This window comes from Macaca nemestrina, chromosome 6, assembly GCF_043159975.1.
Source record: "Macaca nemestrina isolate mMacNem1 chromosome 6, mMacNem.hap1, whole genome shotgun sequence".
NCBI classification, from domain to species: domain Eukaryota; kingdom Metazoa; phylum Chordata; class Mammalia; order Primates; family Cercopithecidae; genus Macaca; species Macaca nemestrina.
In genome coordinates, this window is record NC_092130.1 from 29318480 (window position 1) to 29337961 (window position 19482).

General features: G+C 48.7%; 1 protein-coding gene across 1 annotated transcript; it reads right to left on the minus strand.

The window, feature by feature from the left end:
- Positions 1–8409, minus strand: LOC105466859 (glutathione peroxidase 3). The gene is made up of 5 exons (XM_011715962.3): positions 8249–8409; positions 3507–3660; positions 1983–2100; positions 1467–1566; positions 1–1088 (listed from the first exon to the last, which is right to left on the minus strand). Exons 1-5 carry the CDS (start codon positions 8333–8335, stop codon positions 867–869), a joined length of 681 nt encoding a protein of 226 aa, XP_011714264.3. The 5' UTR covers positions 8336–8409; the 3' UTR covers positions 1–866.
- Positions 8410–19482: the final 11073 nt, after the last annotated feature.

Genomic DNA, 19482 nt, shown 5'->3' on the forward strand with positions numbered 1-19482 from the left:
TCAGCTGCTGCAGAAAGGCTTTTACTGGGCAGACAGGGGGTGAGTCTCATGCCAATGGACCAGTGAGGGGAGAGGGCACATCCTCTGAAGCAGCAGGGGTGGCATCCCTGCCCAGGGACCTTAGCCTGAATGCACTAAGAGCTGGCCCCTCAGACAGGCTCAGGGGAGGTCCGCCCACAAGGGCTTTGGGCCCCTCCCTCATGAAGACGCCACCCCTGACATGGGGTACGTGGCCCTTGCTCTCACATCTGTCTTGGCTGATCTCAGGGAGGTTGATCTCTCTCAGGGAGAACTGTGGGCTGGGGATGTAGCCTTGGGAGGGCCCTTCAGGAAGGAGGAGTTGGGGATTGGGCAGTGTGGTAGACCCAGAAACTTCTGGGGACGTCAGTGGTAGTTACTAATATTTGGAGGCAGTGGGAGATGCTGGCCCCAAGGTTGAGGTATTGATTACAGCAGAACAATTGGACCTCGAGCTGGTTTTTCCTTTGGGTTTAGGTGTAAGTGAACTATCATCATTGGAATGGAGAACTGGAGAGAAAGGTGGTTATTCTCCAGCATTACACAGCTGCAGGCACACAGATGGCACACATTCCCAGAAAGACACATAGGTAGACACGTGGCTGTACACCCATACACACACACAGTCACGCACACCTGTAGGCCTGTGTGTAAACACCCACATGCACCCACACTCACATGCCTGGCAGTACAGACACAGAACTGTATGCATCCATTTGTGCCAGGCTGGGGCCTTGAGTGATAGGAAAGGGGTCTGTGGTGGGTAGATAGTGTGGTTGGAGACACGGATTCCTTCCTGAACAAAGTCCCTCCCCTACATGGTGGACATGGGATGAGACAGCCTTCAGTTACTTCCTCTTGACCCCCAGGGCTGCCTGCCGCCTCATGTAGGACAGGATGTCCATCTTGACGTTGCTGATCGTGGTCCGGTGGTGCCAGCGCATGACAGGTATACCATCTGGCCCCACCAGGAACTTCTCAAAGTTCCAGCGGATGTCGTGGACCTTCATGGGTTCCCAGAAGAGGCGGTCAGATGTACCCAGGAGCTCCGAGGTGGGAGGACAGGAGTTCTAGAGCAGGGATGAGAGGAGTGTCAACCTTGCTTGAGGCCACCCGACCCTCTTCCTTCCTAGACCTTCCTGGGGTGGGAGAACAGCCTGGCCCTGAGAAAAGAGCCCCAGTTTGGGAGTTAGAAGACTGACTGCCAGTGCCAGCTGTGGCTCTAGAAGATTGTGAAACCCTTAGTATGTTCACTCTGGGTCCTCCTTCTGGGCCTTTCCTGTAAAATGGGCCAATAGTCAGGGTCTGCAGAGCCCTCTAGCTGGAACAATAGATACCAAGAAATTCCCTAAGAGCCCAGGAGCAGGGGAGGTGGCATGGCCTTCATGGTGTGGACTGGAGCCAAGAGGGGCTGCAGTCCCAGCCAACACAGGTGGGAGCTCACTCACCTTTAGGAAAGTGTAGAATTTCTGCTCTTTCTCTCCATTCACATCCCCTTTCTCAAAGAGCTGGAAATTAGGGACAAAGCCTCCACCTGGTCGGACATACCTGTTGAGGAATGTTCTTAGGTGGGTTCCAAGGAGGTGGGCACAGGGCTCAGAAATGAGAGGAAGGGACAGGGGAGGGGGGTGTTGGGGGTCTGGATTTATTCCGCAGGGGGAAGCAGGAGCCAGTGAATGTGCAGTGGGTGTAGGCATAATGTGAGTCCGCGGTCTTCCTTTCCAGCCTGGTCCCTTTTCAGTGTCCCCCCACCTCGGTGCTCCCCGCAGATGCACATCACAACTAGTCATGTCTGTCCTTTTCCCTCTTTTGTCCCTTCCCTTCCATTCCCTCATTTCACTGGGGATCCTAGAAGAGGAGAGTGGTTCTTGGTGGCTGATAAATGTTCACCATGAATTGGGGTTGATACAAGACACATGGGCCATGTGAGAGGTGCTTTCTTAGGATGCTGAGTGAGCACTCACTTGAGGCTGGGAAGGATCTCTGAGTTCTCGCCTGGTTCCTGTTTTCCAAATTGGTTGCAGGGAAAGCCGAGAAGGACCAGACCAAATGGTGCAAGCTCTTCTTGTAGTGCATTCAGTTCTGGGCCAAAGAGAAAGAGCAGACATGGGAGTATCCTGGCAAGGAGCCCTGTCTCATCCACACCACTCCCCCAGCTCACCTGCTGTGCCACTGGAACTACTGAGGCCCGAGAAAGGGAGGGACTTGCCCAAGATCACCAGTGAGTTCACAGCAATGCTGGGACTCAGGTCCTATCCTCTTGACTCTAAATCAGGATGGATTGGAGGTTTGGGGGAAAAGAATACCCTTCCTCAAATCAGCTGTCAGTCACCTGCCCATTGCCAAGGCCCTCCACCTGGGCCAATTGGAGCACTCATTCAGGGCCCTGAGGATTGAGTTTCCTGGAGCAAGAACTATCCATCCCTGGATACAAGGCAGAGACCTTTGGGGTGAGGTTACAACCCTCCCATAATCTTTGGCAAATCAGGAACACAGATGAGGCCCTGGCCCAGCTCCCCAGTTTCCTCAGTGTCCCCTGGTCTCTTTTGCAGCAGCACCCAGCCCATCTCTTGCCCAAACGCACTGTGCTCTGTTCCAAGGCTAGAGAGAAGCATCCCAGACAGAGCACTCACAGCCACTGGACCACGCGACCACCGTCCTTCCGCTTACGGGAATTCGCCTGATTGCCAGGCAGAGCATAGAGGGTCAAATTGTCCTTGCCTCCCTGACCCCCTGCCAGCAGACTGCTCAGCCCCAGAGCATTTTCCCCTGGGTGCTGTCGCTTGCCTTTGGTTGCCTGTTCCCCTAGCCTCTGTATTCTACCCCAGCTAGGGAGAAAGGAGTAAGCATATCAGGAGATCATGAAACCTGGGCCAAATGCCCCATTCCGCCACTAATAGCTTTGTGACTCTGCTTAAGTTGTGTTTCACTCTGAGTCTTGGTCTCCTATCTGTAAATTGAGAAGTGGGGAAGGCTAAACTAGATCATCTTCAAAGTTTATTTTAGAATGGGCATTAGAAATGTAGCCTGCCCCTTCATCCCACTACACCATGCATACACTCTGGGGCCTCAAGGCAATTTTCCAGAGGCCAGAGTTCCAGAGAGCTGCCAAGAGAAGCACCAAAGCAGATGGGGCTGAGGGAAAATGAGACATTCTCAGCAAGATGGAGCTCCAGTTACCATCTCATGCTCCAGCCAAAGGGAGCTCTAATCACAAACCGAATCTCCATCCCTCTGCCTTTAGGGTGGTTGAGGTGCCCAGAGATGAAGACAGATAACTGGGAATCTCCTAGAACATGTCCAGAGGCAATCAGACCTCAGGCTTATATAATCATCTTCACAAAACCACAGAACACGGTGGAGCTGGGAAAAGGGGCTTGGACTCTCATGATTGCCATCACCCTTCCCCCTGTGCACCAGAAAAGATCCTGTGATTGAAATATGCCATACAGCCCCAAATAAAGCAGGGAGGAAGGGTGGGCTCTTACCAATGTATTGGCCCGTCAGGCCTCAGTAGCTGGCCACGTTGACAAAGAGGACGTATTTGCCAGTGTACTGCTTGAAGGGGATGTACTCCTCCCCATCAATGGTGAGGGCTCCGTACTCGTAAATGGTGCCGCCCACGCCACCATGGCAGTCCATCTGGAACACAGAAAGGCCATAAAAGGAGCAGTTAGAGCTGGAAGGGAACTTGGACATCTCCATTTTCAAAAGAATGAAAGATCCCAACAGGGAAAGTGACTTTCTCAAAATCATCCCCGAGAATTGGAACTGGACTAGCACTGAGGTCTCCTAATTCCTTGTGTAAGATAATGATTTTGAAAGCACTTAATAAGTGCTTATTAGGTGCTTACTATTAAGTGCTTAATACGTGAGTGCTTAAGTGCTTAATAAGCACTTAATAAGTGAGTGCTATGGAACCCTAGAGAATGACTTATTTTGCTAATTACTTCCACATCACATGTCAACTTCAGAATATTTACTGAAGTTATTTAGGGAGACTGCCCTAAAGCTGATGGCTGGGTTCCTGGACGGGCTGATGGAGACTGGTTGGGTGGCTGTTGGGATACTCCAGGCCATTGAGGATGAGAGCCTGAACTAGGCCAGTGTGAAGGAAAAACTGAACAGAAAGGAGGCAGAGGCAGTATGGACATGGTCATTCAGAGGCTCCCAATCTGGAGGACAGGAAAGATGAGGCTGTTGTTACCAAATAGGGAAGCAGGACTGAGAGCCAGGCATGGGGGAAAGGGCTGGGCAAGGTAGGGAAAAGCAACAATACCTGCAGGTGTTAATGTTCCGGGCCTGAGCAGGCTGATGATGACCCTTATGCCTTCCTCCCTCCCCAGCTGCTGCTCACAGTCAGCCTCCAGGACAAGGAGGGACAGAGTACAGTGGACTGTGGGCTGGGAGACCTGGGCTCCACGTCCGTCTGCCATTAACTCCCTGTGTGGTCTTGGACTGACCCTTTCTTTTCTTCGGACCTGAGTTTCCTCGTTTATAAAATGAGAACCTTGAACCGAACCAACTCTTCAACCAGGTCAACCATGATGGCTTGATAGGATCATGATCAGTGGGAAAGGGGGGACTGGGCTCACTGCTGGCTAGTAGGATGTGGCTTATGAGCCTACTCTGCCTCTACCTCATCCCTGACACAGACAACAAAACTCTGAGACTACCCTTGAAAGGATGTCTGTCATTGCATCATTGACATAATTTGGCAGGTGGGCTGGTCGTGATGGGAAAGGAAAAACCTTGAAACCATTGTATAAGGTGATCTTTAAGGTCCTTTGTGGCCTTGATACCCTTTGAAAGGTGGGCAGACAATAAACAAATGGAATGCAAAGCAGCATTATAGGCCAGGAGAGGGCAGAGACAGGTGGCTGGAGTTAGAAAAGCAAATTCACTCCCTCTCTTCCCCTCAGTTCTGGAGAACTTGCTGTTGAGGCAAGGAACCTGGGCCTGACCAGGTGAAGGGAGTGATCCATGCTGGCAGGGTGTGGCCCCTGCACAGGATGCAGAAGAGATACCTCTGTCATGAAGCAGGCCTGCTGAGCCGGGCGAGGCTGCGCTTCCTCCGCCAGGCCATTCCCTGGCAGCTGCAAGCTCTCTTCTTGGCACTGGTGCAAACTTCTTGCTTTACATGAGTCTAATATTCCACACCCTGTGACTTTTGGTGGGTGCTGGAGGCAGGCCCAAGACCTAAGATCAACATTCCTCCTGCTCCTGGAGCTCCTCGTTCCAGCTGGGGCCATTTCCACCTTAAAATGCAGACAGACTGGGGCACAACACATATACCCTAGACCGCCACAAAGGTCTAGTGGCCAGAAAGCCGGGCATCTCTATAGCCTGTTCACTTTTTTAACTCTGCCATGACCCAAAAATGAACTCCGAGACATGGAAGAAAAAGAGATGACAGGTTGTCCTAATCATGGGAGCTTGTAAACAGAAGGACCAGCTTCTGGGCACAGTTTCAGTTTGGGGGTGTGGCAAGGAGAACCCTATTTCATTCGCTTCTGGTTTTTGCTGGCTGCGTGGCTCTGAGCAAGTCACTTTCACTGTCCGGGCATATAATGTCCAGGGAGATAAGCATGCTGCTGCCCAGAACGGTTGGGAGAATCTATTGGCAGAACAAAACAGGCATAGAATCTCTTGGAACAAAATCCCATGTCAAGGGATAGTGGGGGTCAGAAGGTGGCCCACGGGTGGAGAAGCCACAGCTGTGCTCCCCACTGACCACTGCAACTCAGTCCTCTATGAGTCCCCTTCCCTTCTCTGGGCACATGGAATCCCAGAGCACTGCATCTGAAACAGTGGCTGAAGGAGATAACGGGGAGAGGCCATGACAGTGCCTCAATCTTCCCATAGCTGGGCAAGAGAGGAGGGTTCTGGTGGCTTGAAAGTTGGATGATGGGACTCAGCCAGGACTCTGGCTGGCTGGGGCTGCTGGTCTTGTGTCTTTCTCCTCTCCTGTCTTACCACTGCTATCAATATGATCTGTGAGAAGTGGTCTGGGAGGCTGGAGACCTGAGTGCTGGGCTTTGCTGTGTCTCTGATGCCATGTGACCCCCTTTCCTGGGGCTCCGGCTCCTCCATTGTAAGATGGAGTCAGGTTCAGGGCTGTCTTAAAGGCCCTTTAACTCTGTCAGCCTGTGGTTCCATGATTCTCTCTGTCAGGTTTAGTCACCTAGAAACCAGCGGTTACTAGGATCCCATGCACGTCAGCAGTTGTCACTCTTTCCGGCTTCTGCAGTCCTTTTGTAGAGACAAGGAGCCTGGGCAGCCTGAAGTTGGACTGGGGAGGGGATGCAGCAAGAAGAGGAGGACCCCATCTGTTCCCTAGCCTCTTCCTTTGAATTGGTAGGAGGCAAACACCTCTCTGGGGCTGAGTCCCCTTTCATCCATTCCATTCTCCACATGCCCCATAACCCTATCCCTTTACCCTGGGGTTGGGGGTGAGATGAGTGGTTGGGTCCTAACCCAGAGCTAAGACATCTCAACTGTAAGAACTTGGGAGCAGAGATGGGCATGTCCAGGCTTTCATTAGCCAGCAAGTCCTGACTAGTTGTATGTGATATGATTATACCTCACCCTAAAACTTTTCTAGACCATCCCCATCCTATTCTCTCTGAGTCCATTTATCCCTCCCCAGAGTTCTGCAGAGAAGACATAGCTATGATGAGTTATTCATAGAGTCCAGGTTCTCCCCGCTAGCCTTCTTGAGGCAGGGCCCAATTCGTACCTTCTTTGACCCTCCCCAGTCTGAGAGGTTGGGACTCACTCTATGGTGCTGGCCTGTCTATGGCCCACCCCCAACATCAATGTTGAAAATCGACCCCATTCCTGACCTGGAAAATGCCTTCTGAGTTGGGGATTATGAACAGGGATGGATAAAAAAGGAGGGGGCTTGGACAAAGTGGCTTCACATCCATTTAGACTGACTCCAAGGAGAGGCTGATTAATGGGATTTAGGCTGAGGACAGAAAGGGGGTGAGTAACATGGAAGGAAGCCTGTGCTTGCAATGGGCTTCCTGAGAAGTGGATAGAATTTTGGAAACGGACTCCTAGACTCGTAAGATCTTAATTAAAGTGAAGGCCCAGAGGATTTTAGAAACACAAGCTCAGAGCTTGCAAAAATGTGAGTTATGCGTGTTGGGAGGTTGGAGACAGAAATTGCTCTCTTTGAGTCTATCCCTACACCTGGTTTCTGCCTCCTTCCCCACCCACTCCCACTCAGTGGGTAGAGGAGAGGTCTACAGAGCCCACCCCGGCACACACTGTCCAAGGAGGTCAGCATGCTGGCTCTTCCCGCTCTTGGCCTCAATATCCCCACTCCAGGTATGGGCCACACACCTGCTGGAAATAGACCGAGGCTCCAGAGAATTCTACCTCTCCTTCTGAATTAGCAGTCCCCAGCTTTCTCCAACTACCAGGTTTCCTCAGGCTAATGACAGTGGGTCCTGGGTAGTGAGGCTGCCCCGGAGGAGGAAATTGCAGAGAACAGCTTGTGGATTTTTCAGCTTCTCCAAGCATCCCCTCTGAGGCCCTCAGCTTCATTGTGCCCCATGCACTCCCACCCCCAAACTCCCCCCTGCAGATGGAGAAACGGGGGTCCAGGAACAGGTAAGGACTCAGGGTCCTGAATGTTCGGCACTGCCACTCCAGAGCTCTTTCTAGCACTGATCTCTGCCTCTTCTCCCAATGCCCTGAATCCAAGTGGCCATTTCTACCCGCCTGTATCATTCCTGGACTAGAAGAGCCCCCACAGCAGTTCTTCAGGACCAGGCTCACCCAGCTGCCTCTCCCCTTTCTCGTTGTCTGTCTCCCTTGGAACTTGCACAGCCCACCCAGACGCCAGGCATTTTTTCTGTGACGCCCTCCCTCTCAGGTCCTACTGAAGGGGAGCAGCTCAGGCACGGAGGTGACATAGATGTAGCAAGGCGATCCCCGAGGTGGCAGTGGGGAGAAAGTGCGAGCTCGGGGGAAAGAGACCTTCCTCCCTTAGTCATTCTGCCCGCCTGAAGCACCAGGTTTCAGCTCTCCAACAGATGGAACTACAAGACGACGACGGTCGGGGGCGGGGTCGCGGCGGCAAAAGGGGTTCAGGGGGTCCCTCGCACCTGGGGATCGCCCATCTGGCGGGGAGCCTGGGAAAAGGGGTGCATTGCACTAAGCGCTGGACACCGAGGGGCTAGGTTTGTTCTCCTGGCCCCCCGCCCGGAGGCTCACTCACCTTCGACTTATCTTGTCCCCGGCTCTGCGGGAGGAAGCCGGCCAGGAGCAGGGAGAGCAGGCAGGACGCCTGCAGCAGCCGGGCCATGGCGGGCTGGGGGCACACTCAGGGTCGCCTGAGTCGCTGCCTGATCCCTGGCCACCGTCCGTCTGAGGTGTCCGGCGCTCCCAGCCACCTTTCAAGCCCTCGGGTGTGACCAATCCGCGGCCAAGCCGGGGCCCTTGCAGCCAATCGCTAGGCGGCTGGGATTTCAGGGGCGGGCGCGACTTGCCCTCAGCTCCCCCTTCCCCGGCCCGGGGCGACAGTGACATAAGCAAATCTGGGCAGAGAGGTGGAAGTCAGGTCCCTGTGGACGTGGGAGGCAGTCCCTTCCTCTTTTGGCTCCAAAGTGCGAATGGAGGCAGGCACAGCGGTCTCCGTTACAGCGAAGGCAAGGGGGCTAATAGCACCCAAGAACTGCTGGAAGTCTCCATTCTGGGAAGCATTCCTTATTCCTATCCAGGCTTTAAAAACACCTTGCGATGGTCCTCTGGAAATTGAGGGTTTAAAATTTCAGCAAGATCTGAAGTTAAACTTCCAGAAACATTTACTATATATAGGTTTAGTGCTTAAGAAACAAAGAGTGGGTGTCCCGGGATTTTGAAAACCCCAGTCTGGTTAGGGCACTGGGACTGTAGGGACAGAGAAGGTGGGGTGCCTTTCCTCCCCATCATAAGGGTCACAGCTGACACACCTGTAGCAAAAGACACGTTAGCAAGAAAAAAGCATAACAGATTTATTTAATTAAAGGTTTCTGTGACATGAGAGTCTTCAGAAATGAAGACCCAAAAACTCAAGGAAAACTGTTTATTTTTAGGCTTAAATTCTATGAAGACCATGGAAATGCACAGAAATGTGAGTGGAGAAAAAGGGAATGGTCTAATAGTAATCAACTGAGTGGGAAACCCAGCAAGGCTTGTCTGTTTGTATTCTTGGCCTATCTGTGGCTAAACCACCTGGTTTAGAAGCAGAAAATAAATTTGCTCCCTGTGTAGTATTTAACATGTGGCAGTTCCTCTCTGGGCCTCAGTTTCCTCAGCTGTGTAATGATAGGATAGATTTGTGATCTCCAGTGCCCTTCTAACTCTGACTAGATGACTTGTTTCTAAAGTAAGTGACAGACCGAGACCGGGAGTCCTTTGAGAATAGAGCCCATAATCACTACCTGGCACAGGACCTAGCACACAACAGATGTAAAATATTTGCTGACTTAATCATTCATTACATTAAAAAACAAAATCTCCATGGAACACTTATGATCAGGCCAGGCAGTTCTAGGGCTGGGCTGTCTAGGTATGATCCTGTCCACAGATGGGGAATGTGTTTGGAATCAGTCTCAAATCTGACCACCAGAGTCAACTGGGAAGCCTTTAATACAGATTCCTGGACCCCACTTTGGAGTCATTGCATTAGAATCTCTAGGGGCAGAAGCTGAGAATCTGCCTTCAGACATGTTCTAAAGGTTATTGTGAGGCAGTTGGCCTGGCTGTAGCCTTGATAGTGTGAGTCCTAGGATTAAGTGCCTTCTAGAACTTTCTTCTGACCAAGAAATGCCTTGAGAAACCATGCCTTTACTATGATTAAAGGTATTAACATCCCCATTGGAATTTGGAAGATGTCTCTCAAGTTTTGCCTTCTCTGTGAAGTCTTCCCACCTCGAACCACAGCCTGTTGAAGTGGAAGGAACCTCAGAGGCCAGGAAGTCTTTAGCTGAGTTACAGCCTGGGAGCATATGAACAATGGCTGACACACAGTAAGTGCTCAATACGTTTTATTTATTTTTTATTTTTATTATTATTATTTTTTGAGATGGAGTCTTGCTCTGTCGCCCAGGCTGGAGTGCAGTGGCCGGATCTCAGCTCACTGCAAGCTCCGCCTCCTGGGTTTACGCCATTCTCCTGCCTCAGCCTCCCGAATAGCCGGGACTACAGGCGCCCACCACCTCGCCCGGCTAGTTTTTTGTATTTTTTAGTAGAGACGGGGTTTCACTGTGTTAGCCAGGATGGTCTCGAGCTCCTGACCTCGTGATCCGCCCGTCTTGGCGTCCCAAAGTGCTGGGATTACAGGCTTGAGCCACCGCGCCTGGCCAATACGTTTTATTTAACCACCTCACTTCACTGAATCCTAGAGACGAGGAGCAATTTACCCAAGTTCCCATAACCAACTGATGGCAGGGAGGGAATCAGAATCCAGGTCTCTAGACTCAGTCTCAGGCCCTCTCCATGTTGTTCTGTTGTCTTTTGAGGTTTGTATTTACCCAAAATTATAAACATCTGTGTACACATCAGTTTGTCAGAAATCCATTGTTCATTAGCATCAGTTGGCATCTAGTGACCCTCAACATGTCACCTAGCAACATGTTAACACCATGAGAGATGCTAAAGAGTTGTCTAGAAGCCAAAGTCCCTGCCCTTAAAGGTGTTTCCAGCAGAGACCAGCAGGGTGAGGGAAGGGAAGGTACCTAGGGTCACACAAGCGCAGGCTGGCACCTGGCAGCGGGCATCTCTCTACATTTTGCACCTTCTGTGTCTCACTTGTCTCACCTTAATCCCAGCCCTGGTGGTCTCTTTCTTTGGGGGAGACAAGAAGGAGCCAGATACCTGAGATGCTACCCCTGGATTGCTACGGAAAGTAATAAAGTTACTTTCCTTCTCTGATCTCAGTTGTCCACCTATTTATCAAGGATCTTTGACAGTCTCTCAGTGGTGGTGTCTGTGGCTCTTCATTCCTAAGGGTATAAGGATAGCCTGAGCCATACAAAACAGGAGTACAAAACTGATGACATGGACAGTGGGGTGGGGAGGGTGGGGGAGCCTGCCCTGGCATTAAGAAGGGCCTTTATGCTGCAGTCAGCTTTTAAAGGAGGTCTAACCATTGGCACAAAGAGCATGACAATGAAAACAATGAGAATGAAAACAATACTTCCCAATATTTTCATCAGCAGCCTTTTAAATACATTTGGTTGACTTGTTCTCAAGGACCCTATGTTTTGAAATATATCGTTCTCCACCAGGCTGCTTCCGACTGCCCTCAGGTTAAAGTCTAAATTCCTTAGCACTTCAGACAGTACCCTCAAAATCCATCTGCTTCTTCATCTTTTGCCACACTCTCCATATTCTCTCTGCCTCCGCTATACTGGACATTTTTCAGTTCTTGCAGTCTGCCATTCTCCCTCACTTCCAGGTTTCATCTCTGCTGTTCCCTCTGCTCGGAACAGAGGTTATCTCCCTTCAACTGGTTCTATCCTACTCATTTTTCATGTCTCCACTAATGTCACGTCTTAAGAAAGGAGTTTCGTGGTGGTCCCCTTGTCTTCCTATAGTTCCTAGAGTATGTGACACTTTCTACATCAACCCTTTGTTGTACTTTATCATCATGTCTTGTTTGTCTGTTTTCTGCACTAAATTATAAGATCCAAAAAGGCACCAGCACCAGCACAGAGCCTAATACATAGTAGTTGCTTGATACATATCTATCAAATAAATTAATGTCAAATAAAACAATATTTGGCATACAGAATAAGGAGAGCTTCAAGTCAGCAAGTTCTAACCATGTAGAGCCCGCAAGACTGGTCTGATTTCATCTTCTAGGAAGAGTCAAGACGTGTGGATTATGCTGAGTAGGCTTGTCAGAGGAGAGTGGATGATTTGCATTGGGCAAAATGAGAAGGGAGGGATAGAAAGAGAAGCTGTAGAAGAATCGTAAGCTAGTTTTGCTTCCATTCTGAGAACACGTCTTCCACAACCCAGACAAGTGAGCACTCGGAACCTCTTCATCCTATTTGTTAGAGACCTCTACAGGGAGCTCACTACTTACCTACTTGGTAGGTGAACAGAGACTGAAGATGACTTAAAAGGAGGTTTCACAAAAAGTGCTGATGCACTGTGTCTTCGAGGAAGATAGAACACAAGTTAATAAACTCAAAGGATTGTAAAAAGTTAAAACAATGAAAGCCAGCCTTATTATTGCTTAGTAAACACTTCAGGTTCTGGACTCAAAGATGGGATCAGCCACTCTAACTGATGAGCCTAGGTGGAAGCAGAAATGAGGCCCAGCCTGCGTCAATTCAGTGCCAACTTCCAACAGTAGCCCTTGTTTTGCAGTCAAGAAGAAATTGCAGAACTGAGCTGGGGCCCTGGAGCTGCCAGTTTCCTAAACAATTAGTAAATTTGATCTGAGGGCCAGCCAGAAGACAGGGAGTTCATCAAGAGGAGAGATAGGCGGCTGTAGTCTTTGCTTGTGAAACTAGTGCCTTCCAAACTCTGGGCTGCAGTTTTCTCATTTATGGGACAAGGTGTTAGACAAGTTGGTCTCAAAGGGCCAGGCTTTAGCATAAAGAGAGTAGCAGCCAGCATTCACTCAATATCCTATCCATACCAGGTACTGCCTTAATTAATCTCTGCAACCTCATGAGGTAGCCAACATTATTATCCCCATTTTGCAAATGAGGAAACTAATACATAGAGAGATTAAGCAACTTTGCTTAGGGTTATGCAGTTGGTAAGTCACAGAACCAGGCTTCTGACCCACACATACTATTCTGCTGTGAGCAGGTCTCTGTAAACCTACCCTACCCCTGGCCCCCGCCAAAGTCAGAGGAGGCTGAGAAGCTGAAGAAAGAAGCTGACATACCCAGTTCCTCAGAAAGAAACATTTATTAGGCACTTACAGACAGAAGCCACAGAAGTCTTAGGTGACTGTGAAGTGAGATAGTGGATCCCCGAGCTATTTACCCCTTCCCAGCCCAGGGCTTATATAGCATAGGGAAGGGGTGATCTCCCTATCGAAGGGATGTGCAGGCCAACCAAAGTGTGATAATATTAAGGTTGTTTTCACCTAAGGAGAATATTTTTGATAAGGACATGCTCTTACACAAGGAACAGTAGATAAACTGACAATCTTAGAGGCTTTTCTGGAACTGGAGTTAGTCAGAAATCAACATGGTTGAATCGGCATCCCAGACAGAGTGTCTTTAGTCTCCGCATATACTGTCTCCAGAGCCCTTGCCATTAACCTCTGAGCCAATATAGCAGGCAGGCCATAGCGGTGTGTGGCTATTGCGTGCTGGGAGCGGGGCTAGTACAAACTGATCTGTGCTGTGAGTATAAAACACACAGTGTTCTCTGAAGACTTAGTTTGATAAAAGAATATAAAATATCTCAATAATTTTAATAAAATTACATATGGAAATATTTAAAACATATTTTTAATATAATGGATTAGCTGAGCACAGTGGCTCATGCCTATAATCTCAACGCTTTAGGAGGCCGAAGTGAGAGGATACCTTGAGCCCAGGGGTTTGAGACCAGCCTGGGCAACATAGTGAGACCACATCTCTACAAAAATTTTAAAAATTAGCGAATCACTGGAGCCCAAGAAATTGAGGTTGCAGTGAGTGGTGATTGTACCACTGTACTCCAGCCTGGGTGACAGAGTGAGACTCTGTCTCAAAAATAAAAATAAAAAAATAATAATGCATTGGGTTAAAGAAAACATGTGCTTAAAATTATTTTTGCCTGTTTCTTTTTGCTTTTGAAAATATAGCCACCAGAAAATTTAAAATTACATGTGACTCACATTATATCTCTGTTGGATAGCGCTGGCTTAAGCTGTATACTCTTAAGGGATTGGCACAGGATTATGATTGACTCTGTGAAATCTAGGCTTATCTCCTGTTGGGGGTCCCCAGATCACCTCTAGGTTCAGTGATTTGCGAGGAGGACTCACAGCACTCAGCATATAATTATACTGACACTATGATTTATTATAGCACAAGGTTACAAAATCAGCAAAGGGAAAAGGTGCATGGGACAAAGTCTGGAGGAAAATAGCCACGAGATTCCAAGAATCATCCCCCAGCTGAATTAAGCACACAGGATGTGCTTAATTCCTTTGTCAATGAACTGTAACAGCATGTGTAAAAATGTTGTTTACCAAGGAAGTTCACTGGAGACTCAATGCCAGGGTTTTTATTAGGGGCTGGTCACATAGGCATCCTTGGCTAAGCACATACCAGAATTCCAAACTCCCAGAAGAAACGTAGGCAGTCAACAGAAACTGCATTGTTTGTACAGTTTAGGCATAATGAGCTACTCTTATTAGTTTGGGGAATGGTGGAAATCCTTCTGAAATAGAAGTTCCCAAGTGCTGACCCCAGGCCAAGCGTAGTGGCCTTTCTAAGGATCACAGTCTCGGGCCTGTACTACCAACAATTTGCTACAGATTTCCCAATGAGGCCTCAACAGGACCTGGCCTGGCAAATACTAGGTTTGTTGGGCTTACCTGAGATGGAGTTGTCCTAATCCGTTTGGGCTGCTATAATACAATTCTATAAACTGGGTGGCATGTAAATAACACATTTATTTCTGCTAGCCCTACTCCACCTACTCTCCATACTTTTTTTTGGGGGGGGGCAACGGAGTCTCGCACTGTCTCCCACACTGGAGTGCAATGGTGTGATCTCAGCTCCCTGCAACCTGTGCCTCCCAGGTTCAAGCAATTCTCCTGCCCAAGCCCTTTGAGTAGCTGGGATTATAGGTGCCCCCCACCATGCCCAGCTAATTTTTTTGTATTTTTAGTAGAGATGGGGTTTCACCATGTTGGCCAGGCTGGTCTCAAACTCCTGACTTTGTGATTCACCCGCCTCGGCCTCCCAAAGTGGTGGGATTACAGGCGTGAGCCACCGCGCCTGGCCACTCTCCATACTTTCTAGGTTATTGTTCAGCTGGGAGACTATACTGCTATAGTAGCAATAATAATCTTCATAAACAGTCACTAAGTAGTAAGCGACCCACATCCTACTTCCCGTGGGCTACCTACCAATGCACAAACCATTGAGGAGTAGAGGGAACTAATGAGTTCTAGAGTAAACTACCAGAGGAGCTGCCTCTCTTCGCCCAGCCTGACTACAGCTAACAAATGGTTAGGTCATGTCCACATCATTCTTAGCCCTTTCCCAACTTAGAAGGTTCATGTCAAGGGCACTTGTGAGACTTACTTCAGAAAGTTCTGACGCTGGAGTTCTGAGCCTATCTCAGTATGTGCCATAGACTAGTTCCTTCTGTCTAAACTTTGGATTGCCCCCAACTGTGAAATAAGGAAATTAGAAGTCTAGGATTTTGTCTGTCCCAGTCAATCTATGGGTGGAGAGTTTCTCATGAGTTGCCCCCGGGTGGGGAGTCCTTGAGGACAAATGGGGTGGTACTCTGCACAGTCTGCCCAGGAGCAGTTGGGCTAGAGGGGGAAGGTGGACGATGGGCAAATCATGTGTCTACTTTTTTTGTGGCAATAGCTACTATTTACCTCAAATGGTTATTTTGAGTTTGAAATGAGCTAGAGCACTTAGTTCAGAGTCTGCTGGTGACCACCCCCACCCCATCCCCTACAAGAGGGAGGAGTTGGATCTGATGTCTCTGGTCCCTAACTTTCTTCGGACATGCTTTGCCACCACCTGGCTGGGTAACTTCAGCTGAAGTAGGTTCACCTCTCTGAGGCATGACCTTCCCCAGCTGTTGAATGGAGGTCAATAATTTCTCCCCAGTCTGCCTGCTAAGCCTCGTAGGAGGCCCAATACAGTGTAGAGCTGAAAGTCACTAGAATGTGAACTCCAGAAAGGACTGAGGAATTGTTATATTCTTTTCCTTCCAATTTATCAATTTATTCTTTGTCTCCAAAGCCATGTCTTGTAGATGCCTTTGTCTTATATTACTGAGCTTTTTTTTTTTTTTTTTTTTTTTTTTTTTTTGAGATGGAGTTTTGCTCTTGTAGCCCAGGCTGGAGTGCCGTGGTGCTATCTCAGCTCACTGCAACCTCCGCTTCCTGGGTTTAAGCGATTCTCCTGCCTCAGCCTCCCGAGTAGCTGGGATTACAGGTACCTGCCACCACACCAAGCTAATTTTTTGTATTTTTAATAGAGACGGGGTTTCACCATGTTAACCAGGCTGGTCTTGAACTCCTGACCTCAGGTGATCTGCCTGCCTTGGCCTCCCAAAGTGCTGTGATTACAAGCATGAGCCACCATACCCAGCCCATTACTGAGCTCTTAAATGTACTAAACTTAGTGTCAGTTAATTCAACAGGTATTCCTTAAGCACCTGCTCTGTGCTATGCATTGCAGCAACTGCTGAGGATTCAGGATTCAGAGTGAATAAGACAGGACTCCTGCCCTTGAGGAGCTTACAGTCTGGTAGGGGAAACACAGCCAACTAACATGACTTCACAGGTGATGGATGCTGTCATAGGGGAAGGTGGCACAGAGGGATTCCTAGCCCAGATCAGTGGCAGCAGGGCCAGCTTCCAGTGGGAGTGGCGAGTAAGCTGGGAAAGAGCAGGAGGGGTTAGTTGGGTGAGAAAGAGGGAAAAAGAGGAGGAGGTAGGGACAAAGAGAAAGAGTGATTGGGGCTGAGAGAACCACTGCATCAAAGGCTGTTTGGCCTCTTCCAGCCTTGATACTCCATGTCCTGTGTGGCTGGAATGGAAAGTTCAAGGTAAAAAGTGACAGGAGATAAGGCTGGAGAAGCAAACAAGGGCAAGTGGAGATGAGCTTTTCCAGCCTTGGACTTTGTCCTGAGAACAATAGACAGAGGAAGCCCCCCTACCCCACCACTTTGTTTCATTATTCTTTTATTGCTTTTTGTGATTTTAGATGATCTCATTCATTTTTAAAATCTACCTATTTATGTATGACCTGTCCCATTTTCCTCCCAATTAGAATGTAAGCAACATGAGATTAGAGACCCCATCTGTCTTATTTTCTCTGCTGTAACCTCAGCCCCTAGGAGAATACCAGGCACACAGAGAGTACTCAGTAAATAGTTGAATCATGACTAATGAATGAATGAGTGAGAGAAAGGAAGGACAGAAAAAGATTCTCAAGTGTCTCTTAAGCCTTGTTCTTTGTCTTGATTAGGAACAAGCTTCTCCCTCCCCAGCCCTGATAGGCTAGGGAAGTGGCTTAGAAAATTTTGTCTCTTCCGTTTCAGGAGGGGAAGTGCAGGTGAGGGTGGGAGATGGGCTGGGAAGAAGAGTCCAGGGAGCTGGCTCTGCGGCTGAATGCCTGACTGAGTTGTGCACATCAAGCTCCTTTTTAAAGGGATCTGTGGTTCATGGGAAATAGCTGGCCCTCACACTGGACCCCCAAATACTGTGGGACACCTGGGGCAGAATTTGTTTTTGCTCTACTTCTCAGTCTTTGGTTGTATCGCGCTCATAGGCATTATCATTACCAGAAATGTCCTTCGAGCTGATCTAGTTCCTTGCTCCTCAGAGAGTGATCCTTAGCTCTGCGGACTGGCATGGCCTGGGAGCTTGTCAGACATTCAGAATCTCAGGCTCTTTCCCAGACCTACTGAGAATCAGAATCTCCATTCGAACAAGATCATCAGGTGACTCAGCGCCTCATTCAAGTTTGAGAAGCATTAATCTTGTTCAACCTTTCATATACAGCTGGGGAAACTGAGGCCCAGAGAGGAGAAGCAATTAGCCTAGTGAATAAATAACTCAGATGATGGTGGAACACAGGGTCCCCTCTTCTCTTTCCAGAGCTTATTTTTCTCAGCTCCTTAAATCAAAGATGAAACAAGGTTTGTTCTGACTGAGCTCCAGACTGATTGGAGTTTAAAATTGGAAATGTCTCTGCAGCTACCAGAACTCTGGCTTTGTGGCTGCATTACTGTCTGGACTCCACAGATAGACATTTCCACTGCTGCCTGCCCTACTCACTAATTCTGATCTTTGCCTGCCTGGTCTGACAGTCAGGGCATCTGGGTTCTAGTTGGTTTTGCTGTCTACTAATTAGCTATTGATTTGGGTAAGCAATTCTCTTTAGGTCTTGGTTTCCCCATCTGCAATATGAGACTAATAATAATCCTACCTCATAGGATTATTGTGAAGATTACATGAGAAAATTCCTTAAACCCAACTAGTGATAGTAACTAACAGTATGTTGCAGGCTTTGTATGTGTCAAGGACTGTGCTAAAGGCTGCAGAAGCATTATATTCGATTCCCACCACATCCATTTTACAGATGAGGATCCAAAGTCATAGAAAGGCTAAGTGGGGCCAGGCGCAGTGGCTCATGCCTGTAATCCCAGCACTCTGGGAGGCTGAGGGAGGTGGATCACCTGAGGTCAGGAGTTCGAGACCAGCCTGGCCAACATGGTGAAACCCCGTCTTTACTAAAAATACAAAAATTACTCAGGTGTGGTGGCATGCGCTTGTAATCCCAGCTACTCAAGGGGCTGAGGCAGGAGAATTGCTTGAACCCAGGAGGCGGAGGTTGCAGTGAGCCGAAATGACACCATTGCAGCCAGCCTGGATGACAAGAGCAAAACTCCATCTCAAAAAGAAAAAAAAGAAAAAAAAAAAAAAGAAAGGCTAAGTGATGGTCTACCTCACACGCTTGCTTGTGACCACTTTGCCATGTTGCCCATTTGCAGAGCACTTTCGAGAGGATACAACCTCCCTCCACTTCCCTTTCCTAACCTGGTCCCCAGGATAGGTCTATGGGGTAGGCACTATTGCCTCATGCTTCACATGAAAATTTGAGGATCAAAGAGAGGATTTGCCTGAGGTCACAGAGCTTATACATGGCAGGGCTGGGTAATGAAATGGGCTTTCTGATGCCGCATCAGTAACTCTCCACCACAGTACCTCACAACATGCAATAAGCTATTACACATGATATAGTTGGAAACATAATCCACATAGATGGAAGACATTATTTTTAACCATTTCCCCCTCTTGTTCCTCCTTCTTTAACAAGATATCTCCTATTTTGAAACCCCTTTGAAGCTGTTGCTACATGGAGGCATTCATTCCTTGGTCCAATCTGTTTCTCTTCAAATTCCCCCTCACACCACCCCACCTCCTTTGATGGTGGCATGGGAGGAGTAGCATTGAGCTGGGAATTAGAATATCTGGGTCTTTGTCTCTCAGCCTTTAACCCCTCAGTGTGTACTAGATAATCTGTAACATCTTCTGATTTAAGCCCATCTGTGCTCCCACTGATACTAATGACACCTTGCATGGGCAGGGCTGTAGACTCTCCAGGGCAGAGAGTATCTGTGATGCCTGCCTGGTCCACTGTACCCTCCTAATGCTGTGGTTCTCCAAGCAGATTTATAGTCTCTCTCATTAATCCTCATTCTTAGAACCATACCTCTGGCCTTCCCCTGGCCCTGGTTCAGCAAGACCCC